This window comes from Camelina sativa, chromosome 14 (genome assembly GCF_000633955.1).
Source record: "Camelina sativa cultivar DH55 chromosome 14, Cs, whole genome shotgun sequence".
NCBI classification, from domain to species: Eukaryota; Viridiplantae; Streptophyta; class Magnoliopsida; order Brassicales; family Brassicaceae; genus Camelina; species Camelina sativa.
In genome coordinates this window covers 16,860,370-16,882,802 of record NC_025698.1, presented here as the reverse complement: position 1 = coordinate 16,882,802, position 22,433 = coordinate 16,860,370, and the positions used below count along the sequence as shown (strand labels likewise).

Genomic DNA, 22,433 nt, shown 5'->3' with positions numbered 1-22,433 from the left:
AATATAGGATGTTTTAACTAAAACACGCAGATTAAGAACTTTTTACTTTTAACAAGTTCAACCAATCAGAAACAATACTGCATAATATAAAATATTAAACTAATCTAAAAGTTGCATAGAAACTTGAAAACATTCTATATTATGAAACAAAAAACTTCTCTAAAACATCTTATATTTTGAAACAGAGGGAGTATCTTTTAAGCACCTTTCGCCCCTACTTCGAGTCTTGTTGTAACTCCAATTCGTCTGACCAAATCCGCGTCTCTACAACAGATGAAGTAAAACTTGATGAAGCAACACAGTCCTATGAAATGACAGCACATGTTTTAAAGATATCCAAAGCAAACTTGCATCGAACTAGTTTCTAATGAAATGCTATTAGATATTTGTGCATGAGTAAGTTAGTAACAATCACAAGGTGAGAAATTGACGATTTAGGGTCCATAATATTATGAAGTTCTTCCTAAATTTTCTAAGCAAGCATTTAACTTCACCAATTAAGCCAATAAAACGACACAACGATTCATCATTCTAAGATTACAACTTATTTGACTATAACTCTATTACTCTATTACTGGATGGTGGCCATCAGTGCTGAAGTTTTCCGGATCTTTGTGCCATTCCCTAAAAGCTTCATTGAACTTTTATTTTCCTTCTTTTTTTAGTAGACCCTAGTATATATAATAATCAACTAGAACAAGAGTTAAGAAGAAGTACATCACATCTAAACTTACTTGAAAAGAGTAAAGATCAATTTGTCTGAGACCATAGTCAAAAATCATCTCACTTTCTCGATTTCAGCTTCTTTCTTGGATCTCTTCAATGGACTAAACACATAAATGCAACCAATCTACAAAGAACCAAGAAATATGAAATCTAACTATCCACAAACACATAAATCTCTCAATTATCCAACATCAACAACACTATTTCATCTACCTATTTGATTCCATAGCCCTAAGAAAACGCATGACCAGGTGAGGCAGACATCGAATGAGTCATCGATGATAATTTAGCGAGAAGTTTCAGCTCAAGACACACCTTTCTTCGTCAAAACAAAGAAATCATATTCAAGCTTTAATCCTCCCTTCTTCATTCCATGTGCTATGTCCATGTGTCACAAGAACCACTCGCTTCATCGTCTTGACAATGCCTAGGTCTTGTAAGCTCGATGATGCTGGGATTAAGAGGCGACGACAAATCGTATTTTCCCGGAAAAGTTTGGCTCAATTTGCTTGTGAAACCGCTTCACCATTTTCCGATTAAGCTAGTCACCAGTAAAAATGAGATCTCAAAGTTTCAGATTGGAAAATGAGATCCAATTTATGTAGAGATAACGAAAAGTTATCGAGAAAGATAATGGAGACTTTTATTATTTATTTTAATTAATAATTTTTTTTAATTTTGAATTAGAAGATGTGTGCTAAATGTGGAAAATATGAAATTGTGTGATAGATTTGGAAGAAAAACCTAATTTGGTGCTATTTTTGAGAATCTCCCGTTAATTATTACGGAATTTACTTTCCCCCAGCAAAATTTATCCAATCACAAAATGATATTCATTATCCAATTACAAAATGATTTTCATTTTGCCCACCCGAAACCGATACAGGGAACACATGGATCCAACTCATCCACTTAAACCCTACTTAACTCTTCTCCTTCCTCCATTATCGCCGCTTCCTTCTTTCCTATTTTTTTTTCTTCTAGATCTGGTCTCGCTCGTCGTTGTCTCAAATCTTTTCGTCGCTGCAACTTCCAAACGAAACGAACAGGACCAAGGTTCTATTGTCTGCCATTCCGGTTCTAGGATTTAACTTTTCTTATGTTCTGCTGTTGGTAGTTTGGTTTTTGTGAAAAAAAATGAAGAGTTTCTCTCCTTCATCATTCATCAAGAACAATGGAAAAGCAATATGCAAAGAAGATAACATGGACGATCAAGAATTTCACCTCTTTGCAATCTGAGAAACTTTGTTCTGACAATTTCGTAGTTGGTGACTCCAAATGGTAATTAAAAGGAAACTTGGTTCTTCTAATGTGTTCGTTCCTTTTAGGGTTTACGGTGACATATTGTAATTGGTTTTGGTTTTCTTGCGTGCAGGCGTCTTCTTGCCTATCCCAAGGGAAATGGGGATAGTATTAACAAATGTTTCTCTCTATTTCTGGAGGTTGCTGATTCTGAATCTTTGCCTTGTGGATGGGAAAGAAATGCAGAGTTTCGCCTTACTGTTGTTAATCAAAAATCAGATAAACTCTCTCAACAGAGAGGTAAGTCTTTTGATTGTTTTTCTTAGACTGAGAAACGAAAGTTCATATTTTTTCTATGTTCTTACTACTACTTGTAATGGTCTCATGGTACTTGTGTTGTTGCGAGAACATTTATTTTCTTAGACTAATGTTCTGTTTCGTGACTTTTACAGTATCACGAAACTGGTTTTATGATACGTCCACCAGCATGAGTTTTCCAGCAATGCTTCCCCTTACCAAACTTGTTGACAAAAATGATGGGTTTTTGGTGAATGGAGAAGTCAAGATTGTTGCTGAGGTTGGTGTTGTTGAAGTTTATGGCAAATCAGATGTGTTTGAGGAAACTTTGTTAGTTAATGAAAGCATCCATGTCAATGGGTTTCAAGTTCTTCCTTCACAGGTACATTGTTTTTCCCAAACAATTCGTAAGAGTCACTCTCTATAGTTCAGTTTCTTGTATATATATAACCAACTTCATAGAGGTTTTATCTTCAGGTCTCCAAAAATTCTTATCTGATATGGTTTTCCTTTTTGCGTTTCACTTGCAGGTAGAATGTGTTAACAAGCTCTTTAGAGAGCACCCAGGCATTGTAACAAAACTCCGTCTGGAGAACCCACGTCTGAGAACTGCATACTTGAATAGCCTACTAACCTTGACTGAGATTCTCTGCCACTCCCCTGAACGACTCTCCAATGTTGATCTGGCCAATGCATCTTGTACACTATCTTGCCTGACAAAAGCGGGGTTTACGTTGGATTGGCTGGAGAAGAAAGTGAATGAGCTAGGTAAGACTCGGCTGCAACAACATGAGAAAAATTTGAAGGAATTGAAGGACGAGTTTATGCTGCAGTTCTGACGATGAGATTGACTTTAGTCTAGTAAATTGGGATTTTGGCCAGAAATGCCATTTTTCTCAAAAAACTTATCAAAAATGCCACTTTTCTTATTCCTTATGAGAAATGACATTTATTCACAAGAGGAGGAGATGTAAGAAGAATAAATTAACATTGACCTATTAACTGAGAAATGTGCACTAATCTACACTATTAATCTTAAACAAATAACATCAAAAATAAAACATATTTGAGAGAAAACAAAGAATTTATTGGTTTTTTGGTTGGGTTTCGTTGAGAACAATGTTGACGACGAACAAAAATGTCTAGTCCAAGGATCTGCTCCACTGGATCTTGTCCATCGAATCTGGTCCACATGATCTGTTCCACTGAATCTTGTCCATCGGATCTAGTCCATCTACATAAATTGTGTGGTCGATAGTGTAACCTGGCTAGATCGTGAATGACGTCTTCTATAGGTGCATCACTTGTTTCATCTTCTGGTCGAACAGTTCTGGTTTCAAAAAATCTGCAGAATGGACAAAATTAATTAGTAAAATGGACAAGTTTGGTTTATTGGTTATGGTCCATCGAGAGAGAAAAGAAAAAACCTGGCTGAAAAGTAAATTTGGTCCATCGGTGATGCAGCATACATCCTTGAATGAAATATAAGATATGAAACATATAGGATGGACAACATATTAGGAAACAGAAGAATGGAAATGACATCATAATTAGTCCACCGGATGAGTTATTCAAGTGATGGACAAAATAACGGTAGACGAGTTGGTACGTAGTAGATCTGGTCCATCAAAAACTTACATGGTGGGTTCCAAGAAGAGAGCCCTTGTTTGCGTTCCGATCCTAGGTCTTTTGTCCTATGTTGCAGGCACAATAGATTTTTTTGAGACTGTTGAAGGACAAAATTGAAGAATTGGACAAGAACCTAATAATGGGAATTGGAAGTACAAAACAATTCATGGTGTATCATACCTTGACTTGACACATGAATTTCGATTCACACATGGATCATCTCCAATCTGGACAGAGGCATCTTCAGCCTCGATGGAAGCATCTTCGGCTTCGAGAGAACTATCTTTGGCTTTTTTGAACATTTTGTGAAAAGATGAGAGGTTGGAAAAAGAGAAAGAGATAAAAAATCGTGAAAATAGATATTGGAAAGAAAAATATGATAATTAAGAAACAATAAATTTAATAGGGTAAATTTGTCTTTTTAATTTGGTCTTGTGGCAGGCGGGAGAAGGAATAAACGAAAGTGGCATCTTCCAAAAGAATTGCTACTGTTCATGGCATAAGTAACAAATTTCTCTAGTAAATTAGTCCAAAGTTTAGATCTAACTGGTGTTTTGGTCTGTTTGTTGTTCGGTGTAGTTTTTAATATCAGAGAAGAAGATCGAGTGGCTTAAAGTTGTCATTAAGTTTCCCTATGCTTCTTTTGTTGCACTTTGATAGTCAATTTAACATGAGAAATTTGCTAGATCTGCCATGAACAGTGCGTAAACTTGTGAGAGATGCCATTTTTGCATAAACCTTTTCCCGGGTGCCACAGCTTCAGTTTAAAATGACCAAACTGTCCCCTCTTTCTTTCACAGTCGCAAAAACCTAACTTTTTTTTTCTTTTCACTTTATTTCCTTCAATTTTCTTCTCATCTCGTTAGTTCTTCTCTTTTCTCTCTTTCTTATCTCTCTCTCTTTCATAAAATTCCATCGAACATACCAAAAAGAGATGCTCAAGCTAAAATCTTATAAAGAGGGAGTTGAAGATTTAGAAAAATCAAGAGAAACCTCCGATGATTAGTTTCTGCAGCGACAAGACCATCAAAGGAGATGTTGACAAACTCCTAGAACTCAGATTAAGATTACACAAGATCTAACACGGCGTTGAATTCATGCTGCTAGGTTTGATCTCTGAAGGACCAGATCTAGCCAGGTTTGTCCACCACAAACTTGTCTTTCAACCATTTAGTGGATCAGCTACGTTTTTGTTGATGGACAAAACTTGGGTTTTGATATTAAACCAGATCCGCTCGCTGACGGATGAACTTTATTGTAATTGACAGTTTGACATTGCAGAACTCTCAGAGGATAACAATATGATTGACCAAAGAAGGTATCTCTATGGACCAGTTTTTATCTTTTTGTTTCAGAGTATGCTTACTTTTTTCTATCCAACGATGTTGTCTACTAAGTTCCTGATAGACCAATTTTGTTTATATATATTATTAAGTCCTTCACGCTAACATGTTTGTTGTCTATCTCACAATTCTAAAAACATTTAGGCTGACATTGGTGAACTCCTGGAGGACAACAATGTTACTGCACAAAGAAGGTATGTCTTTGTGGACCAGTCATATATTTGGTTTAGTCCATTGCATTTTCATTCTGGACCAAAATATGATTGTTTTTTGTCTATCCAACCATGTTGTCTGTTAAGTTCCTGGTGGACCACTTTTTAGTTTAGAACATTAAGTCCATCACAATAACATGTTTGTTGTCTATCTCACAGGTCTGAAGACGTTCATATTGACATTGGTGAACTTCCGGAGGACAACAATGTTACTGCACATTGAAGGTATGCCTCTATGGACCAGTTTTATCTTTGTTTAGTCCACTCCATTTTCATTTTTTGACCACTTATTTTGTCTATCCAACCATGTTGTCTATTAAGTATCTAATGGACCAATTTTCTATTTTAAAACCTTAAGTCCATCGAACTCACATGTGTGTTGTCCATCACACAAGTTCGAAGACGTTTAGCCTAACAATGGTGAACTCTGGGAGGACAACAATGATACACAAAAAAGGTATGTCTCTGTTGGTGGACCAGAGTAGGCTTACTTTTGTCTTTCCAACCCATATTGTCTATTAACTTTTTGATGGACAATTTTTTTTATAAAAAAACATTAAGTCCATCAAACTAACATGTTTGTTGTCTATCGGGCAGGCCTGAAACTGATGAATTCCCCGAAGAGAACCATGTTACTGACCTGGAGTACTCCACCAACTTCATTCTCTTTTATTTTCATATGTGTTTAGGTTTTAATTAAAGAAGAAACAGTCATATCATTACTTTTTCGTGGTTTCAAAATGGTTGAATTGAAGGGTATTATGATCTTTTGATCCTATGGTACAAAAACAACAAATGGCATTATTGAAAAGGAAAAAATTAAAATGGCATTTTACACAACTTTAATTAATAAAGTGGCATTTCTGACCAAATTCTCATTTAACATAGTGATGACGCCTATGCAGAGATAATTAATTAGTAATTTTTTCTTTTCATGGAAACTAGAGGACGTGTACTATTTGGGCTGGAGGTTTTACAAAGCTTCACTCTAAGATGAAGAAAAACAATTGAGAGACTCACAAAAATATGGAAATTGTAAACCTTATTATGTTTCTTCTTAGAAGCAAATTTTCCTTATATATAGATTAGGGACTAGGGATTATTTTATGGAGTATTAACATACTCCCTCCATTTCAAAATATATGATGTTTTAACTAAAGCACGCAAATTAAAAATTTTTTACTTTTAACAAGTTGAACCAATCATAAACAAGACTGCATAATATAAAATACTAAATTAATCTAAAAGTTACTTAGAAACTTGAAAACATCTTATATAACGAAACAAAAAACTTCTCTAAAACAGGAAGTATATTGTAATCGTGATCAATATATGTAGCCGCATCAATTAATCAGTCATATTAGCCAACCTAAATTAGCTGTGAGGAGCCGTAGCGTTTTCACTTTCTTCAAGTTTCCGCAATCAACATGATTCCCATTCAAAACCTACTAGGAGTTCTTTTAAAAACCCTGAGTTTTCTACTAGGTTAAATCCTATACATAATTGTTGTCTGTTGTTCTCAATTTTTCAAGAACTTCAAATCACAGTGTAATCTTCTTCTTTTTTGGTTTTGTGTTTAAATTGTTGTTTAATTTTTTTTTTTTTAACATTGATTGTGTGTACCACTCTGCAGGTTCTAGGATTTATCCTAATCTTCATCAAGATCAATGGAGAAGCAGTATCAAAAGAAGATAACATGGACGATTAAGAATTTCCCCTCTTTGCAATGTGAAAGAGTTTATTCTGATCATTTCGTTGTTGGTGATTCCAAATGGTAAAAGAAAACTTACTCTCTACTTTGTAACGTTTCCGTTCATTTTAGGGTTTCAAGATATTGTACTTTGCTTCAATGGTTTTGGTTTTTTTTTGCTCGCAGGCGTCTTGTGGGGTTTCCCAAGGGGAATGGTACTGGTATTAATAAATGTTTGTCTCTGTTTCTGGATGTTGCTGATTCTGAATCTTTGCCACGTGGATGGAAAAGACACACAATATATCGCCTAACTGTTGTTAACCAAATAACCGAGAAACTCTCCAAACTAAAAGGTGATTCTTTCTACATTAGTTAGATTGTTTTCCTAAGGCGGACAATGGAAGGTTTATATATTATGTTTCTACTAAATTTTATGGACTCATTAGTCATAAGACTTGTGTTATGCTATTCTAATTTTGACTTAAGTTCTATGTTTCGTGACATTACAGTGGGACAACCCTGGTTTGATATAAACACTCCTAGCTAGTTATGGTTCCCAAGAAATGCTTCCCCTTACCAAACTTCTTGACGTAAATGGTGGATTTTCGGTTAAGGGAGAAGTCAAGATTGTAGCTGAGGTTGGCGTTCTTGAAGTTGTTGGCAAATCAGATGTGTTAGAGGAAACTTCGTTACTAAATGAAAGCATCGATGTCAATGGGTTTCAAGTTCTTCCTTTACAGGTAAGTTAAGTACTTTACACATGTCATAAGAGTTGCTCACTATTCAAGCTGCATGTATATATGGTTTTACTTTGTACATCAATTTTTTTCAGGTAGAATCTGTGAACAGTCTTTTTGAAAACCACCCTGACATTTCATCAAAATTCCGTCTTAAGTGCACGCATCTGAGAACAGCATACTTGAATAGCGTACTAAGCTTGACCGAGAGCTTGTGCCAGGAGGAACTCTCCAATGCTGATCTGACCAATGCATACTCTACACTAACTTGTGTAAAGCGGGGTTTAAGTTGGACTGGTTGGAGAAGAAACTGAAAGAGATTGTTGAGGCTCGGCTGCAAGAGATTGAGGAAGAATTGGTGGACATGAAGCAAAAGTGCGTAGACATGGAGGCTCTGTTGGATTTCATAAGATGATGTTGTTTGATGATATGAGTTGTCATAGACAGTGAAAAGTTTGGACCTAATTGGTGTTTTGATTACTTTGTTTTTTGTCTGACAGTACTCTTTAATTTTGGTGAATTTCAAGAGACTTGCTGAATTGAGGTGTCCCTATGTTTATTAATTTCACTTTGTTTCTTGATGGAAAAGGAATTTAAAAAATGTCTTAGTGTGTGTCACAATAATTGGTCTTATCAGCCCACCAATGAGCTATGAGGAGCCAAAGCGATTCACATTTCCCTAGTTTTTGTAATCGACGCCAAGACTCCCATTCAAACCCTATTAAACGTTTTTAAAGCAAAGTGACCATGCGTTTTCTGAACGTTATGTGGCCTACTTATAAAGATTGTTGTGCGTGTGTATTGTGCCGAGTCTTGTAAAAGCTTCGAGTTTGTAGTATAATCTTACTCTCTCTTATATTGGTTTTGTCTTTAAATTTTCTTTAAAATTGTTGTTTAAGACAATTAAGTGTGTGAGCCTCTCTTCATGTTCTGCTGGTAGTTTGGTAATGAAGAGTCATCATCAAGATCAATGGAGAAGCAATATGAAAAGAAGATAACATGGACAATTAAGAATTTCTCCTCTTTGCAATCTGAGAAACTCTATTCTCTTCCATTCGTAGTTGGTGGCTCCAAATGGTTAGAAAACTTGTTCTCTAATGTTTCGTACACTCATTTTCGGTTTTTACTTGATATTGTCCTTTGCTTTACTGGTTTTGTTTTTCTTGCAGGCGTTTTCTCATCTATCCCAAGGGAAAAGGGGTCATTATTGATGATTATTTGTCTCTGTATCTGGATGTCCCTGATTCTGATAGTTTGCCTAATGGATGGAAAAGGCACACAAAATTTCGCTTAACTGTTGTAAACCAATTTTGCGAAAGACTCTCCCAACATAAAGGTGATTCTTTCTACATTTGCTAAACTATTTTCCTAAAGGCTGACAGAGTAAAGTTCTTGGTATATGGTTCTACTTGTGGATTCATGGGACTTGTGTTGCTGTGAGGTTCTACGTATGTGTTGTGCGATTATTCTTGTCGTTGACTAAAGTAGTATGTTTCGTGATTTTACAGAAGGAGAATATTGGTTTGATCAGAAGATGCCTACTAGTGGTTTTTCAGCAATGCTTCCCCTTTACAAACTTATTGACATAAATTATGGGTTTCTTGTGAATGGAGAAGTCAAGGTTGTTGCTGAGGTTGGTGTTCTTGAAGTTATTGGCGGATCAGATGTGTTAGAGGAAACTTTATTAGTTCAGAAAACTTTACAGATGGGTTTCAAGTTCTTCCTTCACAGGTACTTTTTAAATACGTTATTGTAAGAGTTGCTGACTAAGTAACTATAGTTCAGTTTCTTGTATATAATATATATATAGAAGCTGCCGGTATGGTTTGTCAGGTATCGAAAAACTTATATCTGATTTGGGTTTTACTCTTTTCGTCCATATTTCACTTGCAGGTAGAATCTGTGAACAGTCTGTTTGAAGAGCACCCAGACATTGCATCAAAATTCGATCTGGAGAACCCACATCTGAGAACAACATACTTGAATAGCCTACTAAGCTTGACTGAGATTATGTGCCAGTCCCCCAAGAAACTCTCCAATGTTGATCTGGCCAACGCATATTCTACACTATCTTATGTGGCAAAAGCGGGGTTTAAGCTGGATTGGTTGGAGAAGATGCTGAAAGAGGTTGGCCAGACTCGGGTGCGAGACATTGAGGAAGAGTTGAAGGACATGAAGCATAAGTGCGCAGACATGGAGGCTCTGCTGGAATTCTTAAGATGATGTTATTTGATGACTTGAACTGTCGTATGCTGGTAAGAGTTTGGATCTAATTGGTGTTTTGGTTTTTGTCGTTTGGAACTCTCATTGGTAGTTTCACTATTTTTCTTTTATTGCACTTTGTTTCTTGATGGAAAAGAAATTAAGAATGATCTTAGTGTCTCAGTTGATGTTTATGTTGCATATTACTAAATTATAAAAGATTACTAAAGATAGTGAAATTGCTTATGCAAAGTATGTTAGTAATTATTTATTATGATATATTATAGAATCATTTAGTTTCTTACATAAGATTAGTGAAATTTGGAACCTTTAACAGAGAAGAACTAAAAGAAGAGCAGCGATGATTGGATAAGAAGATACTTGATTCATCAAGCTTCTTCATATTCATCGCTGCTGTCTACCAAAACAACATCCTTCTGTGTCTTAGCTCTCTTTCTTGATCTGCTTTCACATGTCCCTTCCTTTTTTGGATCTTCAACAATGTGTTCAGAGACTGCATCGTGTCTCATCACTTCCTCTAGAATCCTGTCTCCGTACTTTTCTGTTTTTAATTTTCCTATAATTTTCTCCAACTGCATATCGAACCAATAAAGCTTTAAAGGCAAGCTATCAAACGTGAATTAAAAAGAATAAAACTCAAATTTTATCAGCGCAAACTCGCCTCTTGTAATGAATCTGGTTTTTGGGAACTTATCGAGCCAATCTGCTGGGTTGAGAGGACCGTGTGAGGGAGTATGTTTCCATCAGCTGCGGATATCTCCTTCCGTAGCTCGTCAAGCTTAAGTTCTAACCCGGAAAATGAGATACTTCTTTTCGATTTCTTGATTTGTTTGCTTGATGTTTCCATTTTGATCGTCTTTCTTCCTGTTCCACAATATAAGAACATGTTTTTTGTTATGAAAGTTCCAACTCTTAGACAGTATCCCGAGCTAGCCTAACAGTTTCAAAATGAAATGGCATGTGGCGAATATCGAGTTCTATCTATACTCGCTAAAACTACATGATGCTTCTAACATTTTCTACTTCTATGACTTCTATTGGTTCAACTACCTTAGAGGCTACCTGAGTGGATAACTTGTGTTCATGTGAGCGTGAAAAGAAGGTAATTCCTTATTCCTTACCTTGCAACAGTTGGTTGGCCAACGGTCCCATTGTTACATAAGCGTTTGTCGAATATGGTGTGTGCTGGAATTCTTCTTTCTGCACAGAAAAAAAAAACCAATACTCAATTACAGCCTGAAAAAACTAATGTCACAAGTTATCACATCACGTGTCGATATTGCAATCTGACCGAAACTATAAACATAGACAATGAACTTACCAATACCGAGTCAACAATCAGTTTTACCACAAGATGTTCTATCTCGTCTCTCTTTAACTCAGCACCTAGGTTTAACCACAGAGTTTAAAATCAACAACAACAACAATAACTTAATGCAGCTCAAACTAATAAATGAAGAAAACGTGACTCACTTAGATCCTTGTGCTTATTTCTTAGTTTGTCACCCAGCTGTAACATCGTCACTCTTTGATCCTTGGCTTGCGTTTCTTGCACCATAGAAACCACGAGCTTAGCTAGGTCTGCAAAAATTCATGACACCGAAAAAAACATTATGACATTATTGACCATCATAAGCTGTAAATATTTTGGCAGAAAAAAACAAAATTATAAGCTGATTTCAAACAGTTGCAGAAGAATGTATTTCAGAGAAACAACAAGCGAAAGTAGGGACATACCCGATACATCAACTTCTTTGAACTCACTTGACAAGGCACAGTTGTCACACATTCCTAACCAAATGTAGAATAAGGATCAGCACATCAGATAATCTAGAATCAGCGGACCTAGTCGAAAATCTATCAGTAGTAGAAAACTGTAGATAAGAATACCATCGCAATCTTGTGATGGCTCCCCAAAATGACGGAAAAAAGCACTTCGACGACATTTGGATTTAGACTGCAAAAAGGAATCTCAGAAATTATGGTTCATAAGATAGCGTACAAATTAGAACATTTCATGATCATGATCTTTAATGCTAGACAAAATAAAAGAGTAAACAAAAAAAGTTATTTGGACGCTGAGCAAAGTACACAACTATCTTGGAAGTTGGTGCTTTTAGCCAATACAAAGTGCTGATTGATACAGTTTGCTCTAGATATATAAAGGTGTATAACAATAATGCGCTCTTCAGGAAATAGCAAATGAAACAGCGTACCTGACAATATTTAACTATATCATAGAGATTCTTCAGACCAGAATACTCGTAGAAGACCATGGAACTCTGTTTGGGAGGAGGAAGAAAAGCATCAATGAAATTTCAGAAATATATAGATATACACAGCAAATATCAGCAGGGTTGAGTAAAATTTGGAGCTCACCTGCCTGGGAACATCAGCCGAGCGAAAAAAGAGGATGCACTCAGATGGAAGGCCATCACGACCGGCACGGCCACTCTCCTACATTATGATGGTTAGGTGATAAGAGGCAAACCTTATAACGACATCGAGTTTTAGTGGACAAGAGACTGGAACCTGGTAGTAAGTCTCCATCGATTTGCTCAAACTGTGGTGGATGACAAACCTGACTACAACAATGTCTCATGTATCAGTTGGAGAAGATAGTAAGAACGGTGATAAATAAAATGCAAGGGATGGTAGTTTTTTAGAAAATATATGAGTTTAAGAAAGCAGCAGCTACTGGGAATTTATAGCAGAAGGGATAATAACTTGCAAAAGGAAGAAATCTGCACTACGGAAAACTGAAACAAAAGTTAGCATTACTAACCATCAGGCTTGTTGATTCCCATACCAAAAGCAACCTGCAAAACAGTAAATACTAATTAGAGTTGATTAATGCAGATCACTGTACCACTAAATAATATAATGATAACGGTGAATATACGTACTGTTCCAACAATGACCTGCAACTTGTTCTTGCTCCATCTGTGAACATGACACAACAAAATAGTCAGTCAATGCTGCAAATTTCACATCAATAACTTGATAATCAAGAGCACAGTCGAGCTGCATCAGAGCTGGACTTTCAATCTCAGGTTCAAGGTAAGTACCAGGCACCACACGTTTTAAGAAATACTAGCTTACCGCATATGAACTTTTTCGCGCATATTTACATCCATATCAGCGTGGTAATAATCAGCAGAAATCCCTCTCTCTCGTAAATCACCTGCAATCTATCACCATTGCGGAAGACAAAATATGTAAGCTTTTCTTCCCCGATAGGTTCAATATAGAACAAATGGAGGGGTGCAAAAGAAGAATATAATGGTAAGTTCAGTACATATGATGATGTGTGAATTTTTGTTACAAACCTGTTCACATTCCTTCCGTGAGAAGCAATAGACTATTCCAGATTCATTCTTAGAGTATGATTCCCGTATGAACTCTGCAATTTCATCAACCACCACTTTACCAACTGCCGATTTTTCTCGAACCTGCAAGATAGTTCACTGCTCATATCCAGGCCAACATATTGTCTACAGAATGAGAAATATAAATTAATAAAACTCATTACTATGAGTACCGAGTAAAAGAGATTTGGCCTGTTAACACTACTAACAAATTTGACGCATTTAGGAATATGCAGCATTTCTATCAGATCATTTTGGATCTTCTGTGTAGCAGTTGCCTGCAATAGAGACATAAATATAATTATTGGTCATTTTCTGATTAGCACAGGAGCAAGCTCCCTAGTGGTGACTGATTTAAGCCCAAAAAAGTGGGCGAATAAAGCTTGAAATAGATGAAAACAAAAACATACAGTTAAAGCAACCATGGGAACTTTAGGAAACTGGGTTTTTAGAATGCTTAAGTTCTTGTAATCAGGGCGAAAATCATGACCCCACTGACTACAACAATGAGCCTCCTGCAAACGAACCAACAATAGGAAATTGAACATTCAGATTTCAGAGAGTAGTTTTATTTGCTAACAGTGTGGTATGTCCAAATAAACGAAAGCTAGAATCTGAGTAAGAAGCTAAAACCAGGAGACACTTACATCAATTGATATAAGAGAGAGGCGCCCAGCATTGTGACACTTTTCAAGCTTTGACATGAACCTTTTGCTCTTTGATACCTTTTCCGGTGTTACATAAAGTATCTTGAGGTCATCTTCACCCTTTTCAAGTGCCTTGTACACAAATTTCTCATTTTCCTTGCCAGAAGTAGAAGTCAGCATGTAGGCTGAAATTCCTAGAGCAGCCAAACCCATAACCTGAACAATCGTAAACGATAATTGATCTCAAGACACGTAATAAAAGAATATCTAAAGATGAGAGCTGTTTCGTTAGGTACTAACCTGATCCTGAATGAGTGAAAGTAAAGGACTGACAACAAGAGTTGTACCGCCACGAAGTATAGCAGGAAGTTGATAGCAAAGACTCTTCCCGCCACCTGCTGCCATGATCACCAGGACATCTCTTCCCAACATTATAGCGTTAATAATCTAATCATAACGCGGACTGTCATTAGAATCAACATAAGAAAACAGATAACATCTCAGATCAGAAAATGCAGAACGTCACTTACTTCCTTCTGGTTAGCCCTATACTTGGATATACCAAAAATATTAAACCTAACATCATCAGCACGAGAATCCCACTCGAACGCCTCAGACCAGTTCTCTATAGCAGTAGAGCCACCAGATGATGCAACAGGGCTTTCTGGTGCTGCTAGTGCTTTTAACAGTGTCTTTAACTCAGACTTCCTCTCGTATAACCTATCTTGATGGTCAATCAAAGCACTTATCTGACCTGTTAAGCCATTTCAATCAACACGAAACTCAAAAACTGAAACTTTCACTAAAATCATAATCCAAGTTCTTATGGCTATGAACTCGTAAATTAACCTAAACCCTCAATGTATATTCATATAAAAGAGACAAAAATAGAGAATTTGAATGCTTTTCTTGGTTACGTATATACCAGAAGCAATCTGAGAAACTCGAAACGCGAATTCGAAGATGAAAAGTAAAAACAGGAACGAGTGAAAACGAAGAAAAAGGTAAACCTTGAACATCTTTTAACTCGACGTCTAAATTCTGAAGCTCTTCCTGAATCGCTTCGCTTTCCATTGAAAAACACCGGCGGGATCAACGGCGGTGTGTGTTTAACCTTTCCGTCGTCGGCGTCGCTCTCGTAACTCGGAAACGATGGAAAGTGAAGCTAATATATTGGGCCTATATTGGGCTACAATCATCTAAATGGGCTTATTTTAGGCTTATCTGAAATAATGCTCGGCGTTGGCTTAATTTATCATACGACTTTTTTTTTTTTTAATATCATAAGTTTTTGACTTTGAACCCATAATGATCCACTTCCCATGGATTCACGCATACATATTAATGAAGATATTGATTTTCTATATTACTATTTTTTTATGATTTTTTAAGGAAGAAGAGAAGTGAGTGAGATGAGTGATCAACTAGATCATGAAGTGAAGGGATCATGGATTCGTTCGATATGTCCAAAGAAGACCTAAGATACTTTCGGTTAAGCGTACACTACCGTTCAAAACTGTTATTAGATATGATTTACAATAAACAATAAAAAAAACAATGGAAATTACTCGTGCTATATGTATTTTATTACTTGTCTTGATCATGTACTGTATATATGCGATATGTAGTTGATCTAACATTTTTACGTATATATACCAACTTAAATTATACATAATGCGATTTGTAGTTGAACTTTAGTTTCAGAATTATCTTTTGTAAACTCTTATCCTCCGATTTGGCAACCAATCTTGGAGTTATTTTCTAATTTAATGTTTGATTGAAAAAATAATATATATATATACTAGATGAGGACCCGTCCGATGTGCGGGTTTAAAGTTTTATAAATTAAATTAAATTTAACAAAAATATATTAAAATTTGTTGTATGTTATTTATAAATTTATTTTTGTTATAATACACTGATTTATATCTATTTACAAATCTTTTATGTATGTTACTATCAAAAGTGTATTTTTACACCTAAATATATTCTATGTTATAAATATATTCATTATCACCATCTAGAAAATGTCTATATGAACACATTAAGCCAACTATTTTACTTTCACTTCTCCATAGTTTTTTTATTACTAAAATTGTTGGCTCAAAAAACATTTTGAATAAACAATATATTACATAATATACTAATCAATGATGTATCATCACAATAATGTATGACCACCATAGAGAAAACCTCGGCTCCGTTCTCATCCCTTATGGAAAGAACCTTGCGTCCAACCTCCTCTACCATGGAGAGAACCTTGGCTACGCCTTCCTCCCGTGGGGAGATAACCTTGCGTCCAACCTCCTCCACCTTCCTCTCTTGGGGAGATAACCTTGTGTCCAACCTCCTCCACCATAGAAAGAATCTTGGCTCCGCTTTCCACCTGTGTGGAGAGAACATGTTCACTTCTTTTTGCTATCTCAAAATGGCTTGCTCCGACAACCAATGAAAATAAAAACCTTTTTCTAACGTCACAAAATCTTTTGATAGTAACAAATGTTAAATTTTCCAATGTATTCATGGATGGAAGTGTCTTTGACACACCATGATGTAGCTTCTGTTTATATAATTCCTCAACCGCCACCTTGCTTAGTGAACCCATGTCCACTCTCAATCCATGGGCCTACCTTCCTAAGTGGGCCCTACATCTATTCTTTGCCCGTGGACCCACCATTTTCGATGGCCAGTTTGTTATGTATGAGAGGCTTTAAAAACTTGTTTTGTCCTCACTCGCACAGTTCCGACAATCACTTCCAAGAAGGTCACCTATCATGAAGCTCTCTCAGAACCATTGACCGGAAAAATAAGTGCATTTTGGTGACATATGTGACAAAATCAATTCTTATAAACCTTTCCGCAAACCAAGGTGTCACAGTCTTTGAGCTCATATGGATTTATCAACAACGATTTACGTTTTCTAATCTATCTATCTATGTTTGTTGTAAGCTTGTGTTTGATTATCATATTTTATCTATCCATTAGGTTGATGAGCTTCTACTCGTTATCTCCCTTTATGATTGAATGAATAATGGTAACAATTATGTTTGCAAAAAAAAAGAATGATTAATGATCAACCAATCAAGGTTAAGAAATTAGAAGAAAATTAATTTGACTTAATTAAAGAAACAATAGAAAATTATAAGCCCTGTAATATACGAATCCCAAATAATTCAAAGTTGAAAATATAAATTAAATAAAACAATAAAAAATACTACAATAAAAATTAAAATAGAGTATTAGGAAAAGAAGACGCATATATTAATATTTTTTTTGGTCAACATATCAATTTTACATATTCCCAACTGAAAAAGGAGAAAGTAGGAGAAAATTTTGGTTTAAAAAAATAAGAAAAATTTACCTTACCATTAAATAAAATTTCCCAATTAAACAAAGTTGAAAGTGTTTTTGAATAAATTATTTAAATATAAGATGNGTTTATATAATTCCTCAACCGCCACCTTGCTTAGTGAACCCATGTCCACTCTCAATCCATGGGCCTACCTTCCTAAGTGGGCCCTACATCTATTCTTTGCCCGTGGACCCACCATTTTCGATGGCCAGTTTGTTATGTATGAGAGGCTTTAAAAACTTGTTTTGTCCTCACTCGCACAGTTCCGACAATCACTTCCAAGAAGGTCACCTATCATGAAGCTCTCTCAGAACCATTGACCGGAAAAATAAGTGCATTTTGGTGACATATGTGACAAAATCAATTCTTATAAACCTTTCCGCAAACCAAGGTGTCACAGTCTTTGAGCTCATATGGATTTATCAACAACGATTTACGTTTTCTAATCTATCTATCTATGTTTGTTGTAAGCTTGTGTTTGATTATCATATTTTATCTATCCATTAGGTTGATGAGCTTCTACTCGTTATCTCCCTTTATGATTGAATGAATAATGGTAACAATTATGTTTGCAAAAAAAAAGAATGATTAATGATCAACCAATCAAGGTTAAGAAATTAGAAGAAAATTAATTTGACTTAATTAAAGAAACAATAGAAAATTATAAGCCCTGTAATATACGAATCCCAAATAATTCAAAGTTGAAAATATAAATTAAATAAAACAATAAAAAATACTACAATAAAAATTAAAATAGAGTATTAGGAAAAGAAGACGCATATATTAATATTTTTTTTGGTCAACATATCAATTTTACATATTCCCAACTGAAAAAGGAGAAAGTAGGAGAAAATTTTGGTTTAAAAAAATAAGAAAAATTTACCTTACCATTAAATAAAATTTCCCAATTAAACAAAGTTGAAAGTGTTTTTGAATAAATTATTTAAATATAAGATGATCTATGTTTATATAGAAGTGAGTATTTACAAAATTTAGAATTAATAATTAACTGTATATTTTACTTAATCCATTTTCCTATTTTTTTGTAGAATTAATAACTTAAAAATAAAAATAAGTAAATAATATTATAATTTTGAATTTTATGAAATATATATTTATATATATAATCTCCTTATAATTATTTTAAAAAAATTTGTATTTTTAAATAAATTCAGTAATTTTTGATAGTTATCTTTTTATATTATTAAAATATTTTAAAACAAAATACTTTATTTTTGTTGTAGTCAAATTCTTCCTATTAAATATTAACTTTAACACATGTCAAAATCTGTGATTGAGATCTTGACATTTGTCAAAATTTTGTTAATGGCTAATTTTCAAAACCCAACTTTATATAATAAGATATATATATATATCTATATATATATAAACACTTCAATTTATTACTCTTTAAGATCTATAGCTGAAGTTTGCACAATTACACCAGGTTCAAGTTAGCATTTAATAAACACCAATGTATAAGATGCATTAAAAAACAATAGTAATAGCTAACACACAATAATCCAATGTCAATTATTATAATTTACATAAGAATAGAACCTATAAAGAACTATTTAGTTCTGCAAAAATAGATAATGTTGCTGTTAATGATCCGAATATTTAAGACTTACAAAGAACAAGATTCATTTTGTTTTTGACAAGTTTATCACTGCCAAATAAGTATTAAATTATTTTTCTTAAGTTTATCAATACCAAATTAAATTTGTTTTAACCTTAAAAATGAATTCTCCCTCCACACAAACAAACTCTCGAAAACAAGAGAAAACAAGAGAAAAATATATGTACTAGTATATAATAAAATAGAGGCGAGACAATAGACTTATTGTACTTATAATATATAATTTTCTGAAAAAAATATATATTAGTATTGTTTTGTAATTAAAACATGTCGGGACCAAACAAAATCTGCGACCCATACCGGATCCCACTAATCAATCCCCTACCTCTCGATTAAAAGCTCACCACACGACAAAACTACCTTTTTGCTAATTTCGTCAGCGCTTGTGTCATCACTCTTTAAATCCCAAAATCGAAACATATCCTTTAGACCAGTTGAAAGTTGAAACTAACAGCGAAGCGTTGCTCACAGATTCTCATATTAGTAGATTTGACCAAACACGTGCTAGCATAATTTTAATACTATAACATATCCATTCAAAGGCAAGTACTATCCCAAGAACACGATCTCTACTAAATAGATATGGAGATTGAACTCTTAACAAGCGATGTAGAGCGAATAAAAGGGATCAGACAAATCTGCATGTGTAGAGTATGCATAAGAAACAATGAAACTATGAAAGTAATACAAACTTACTAACAAACTGAGCAAGATAAATGGTGTAAAAATGTAAAATGGATATAACAAAGACTGCAAACTCAATAAAATAAAATTGAGTGTTGACTTGTATATTATGATACTAATTCGTGAACTGAAAACATAATTTAACACTACTACACAATTGTTTTTCAAGAAATTAATTATCTACTCGAGTTATGCACTACTTATATATACCACTAGAGGTTCAGGTGCTACAAATGAGTAAGTAGTTTAGGAGTTGACTAGTTCAAACTCCAGTTATCATGAAATGAAGTTATGTTTCAACAATCAAGTTATTATTTATATTTAGTAATAAATAGTTTAAATGATCTAGTTAATTAATTAGTTGGTAAATCATATGAGTAAACAGTTATAAGTTCGAATGTTTTCCCCGAGGATGAAAAGAATATATATTTATCTTGTACATATATATACTGATCAAATATACTAATCAAAGCATACGCTCATTATCTAGTTAATTTAAATAAATATATACAAATGTCTGACGTATCCTGACTTTTGGAAAAATGATTTTTACAACTTAGAGAGGAAGAGAAAAAGAACATCAGATTTCTATGCCAAGACTAAATATTGTTATACACACTGAACGTTGGTGAGCGTTAGACAGAAAACCTTATTTGTTCTTGCATGTATTAATATTGTATATACAATATATCAAAGCCTGATATTTACTCTTTTCATACAGTCAAATGTCGAGGTTCTATGGTGTAGTGGTTAGCACTCTGGACTTTGAATCCAGCGACCTGGGTTCGACTCCCGGTAGGACCTCTCTTGTTCTTCCATTTTTGAACAAAAAAGAAAAGAAATATATAATTCATACTATATTTTCTTTTTTACACTCTAACTACTAGTCTACAGTACTACACTAGTCAGCCTAAGATTTTCTTCGCTTTCACGATTCGATTTGGACGTCATATCACTATACATGGCGTACATGCATGTAGGTAGGTATTCATCTCTATCTCTCCTCCACTCACTCCCTTTGAATACAAACACGAGTACACGACTTACACAGCGCAGTACGTAACAATTGATTTTATATAATGGAGTAAAACATAGTTTCAATACGTACAGTTGTTAAGAATTATTGATACAAAACCAATAGCTGTGATGATTTATTTAAGATTAGCTTTTGTTTGTTGTTCATGCCATGCGTGTTTAATTGTTTTTATACAGGCTAAATTCCAACAAAAATGGACTTATAATTCCAGCATCAAAACTCGATTGTAATTTGTAAACATAAAAGAATATAAACTTATCTCATGTATACACTCGTATTATACTTTTGATCAAAGAAAGAAATGTATATGCTTTCTTTAACTAACAAAAAAAACTCTATACTCGAATACTTTCGACACGGTTTTAGACCTTTCTTTTCTAGTCAACACGTACGTTGTACGTAGACCTTGTTTTTAAATTATATTTTTGGTTTTATGTACGTAGATTTTGAGTTCTATTAAAGATGATATGCATAAGTCATATGTAAATCCAATCATTTCATTATATATATATGATCAATTACATCTCTGAAACATTTAGCTTTCTTTTATTTTATATCTAGAGTTTTGAAATGTGTTTTAGTTGACCCATTAATAACAAGCCTGATTATTATGTACATGTGTAGTAGTATTTTTGGATTCCTTTCTGATTGAAAAAGTTTGTCTTGTTAAAATATCTACCTAAAAAACAAAAATAAAATACAAATTATTGCTCTTTTCTGAAAAGAAGAGAAATTTGTTAAGGGCAAGAAGCGAAGAGGCGACGACAGAGAAGCATTTTAATTTAGAGCCACTAGATTGGATGATCATAAATAAGAAGAGACGACGACACTCTTTTGTCTTTGTCACTGACACCAAACTTTTTTTAATCAATTTAGAAGGAGTATGAGTATTTTTCAACTAGTAATAATAATAATCTTATTTTAATAAATGCGTGCTGTCCCATGCAAGGAGCAGCTTTCTACATTAAATGCTTTACAGACTTCACCAGAAAACTTGTTTGTTCATAAATATAAATAAAAAATATATAATCGAAAGGATGCATCCGATCCAAATACATGCATGTATTGCTGTATTTATACACATCGTAGTTCCACAATCGTCTGTTCTCTCAAAACCCTATCGAAATGTATAATTATTAACCAAATTATATTACACGATTTTCTATTAATAATTTATCAAAACAAATTTTCAGCGGATTTGGGCAGCGTGACATTTTAATGTCAATGGGGAGGACCACAAAATCTATCTAATTACGCGTATATTATTCCATCGTCCAAGATTCTAGGTAATACAGTATGGAGAATTTTTGGTCATATAAGTATTCTTTTGACGAACTACATATGACATAACTTGAACATGATAACGATATGATCTTTGATAACAAAAGTGGTAACCACACTATATGTTTCCCAGTAAAATTGTTATAATTAAATACATTATCAGTCTCAAGACTCTTAACTCTCCATCTCGAAAAGAACAAATCGCAAAATGAGAGGCCAACTGTTTGGGATATATAATAATCATTTATTAGGCTGCGGCAGATGTGATTTAGTTCCCACTTCCCAGTATAAGTTAGGACGTGACACACAACTTTTAGGGCCATAGTA

The 22,433-nt window shown here is 34.4% G+C and overlaps 1 protein-coding gene, 1 non-coding gene and 3 pseudogenes across 2 annotated transcripts; 4 read left to right on the top strand and 1 right to left on the bottom strand.

Moving 5' to 3' along the window:
• Positions 1,901-4,551, top strand: LOC104743687 (annotated as a pseudogene).
• LOC109128685 lies at positions 7,117-8,291 on the top strand (annotated as a pseudogene).
• Positions 8,847-10,099, top strand: LOC109128684 (annotated as a pseudogene).
• LOC104741750 (mediator of RNA polymerase II transcription subunit 34-like) lies at positions 10,332-15,273 on the bottom strand. Its single transcript, XM_010462663.2, has 20 exons — positions 15,125-15,273; positions 14,645-14,868; positions 14,415-14,561; positions 14,115-14,330; positions 13,878-13,982; positions 13,641-13,745; positions 13,429-13,551; positions 13,202-13,290; positions 13,006-13,042; positions 12,885-12,918; positions 12,632-12,684; positions 12,479-12,556; positions 12,316-12,381; positions 11,990-12,056; positions 11,837-11,890; positions 11,573-11,680; positions 11,421-11,485; positions 11,221-11,299; positions 10,761-10,963; positions 10,332-10,671 (listed from the first exon to the last, which is right to left on the bottom strand). The coding sequence occupies exons 1-20, from the start codon at positions 15,186-15,188 to the stop codon at positions 10,468-10,470; spliced, it is 2,121 nt and encodes a 706-aa protein (XP_010460965.1). The 5' UTR covers positions 15,189-15,273; the 3' UTR covers positions 10,332-10,467.
• Positions 20,522-20,593, top strand: TRNAQ-UUG. Its single transcript has one exon. It is a non-coding gene; the product is annotated as a tRNA-Gln (tRNA).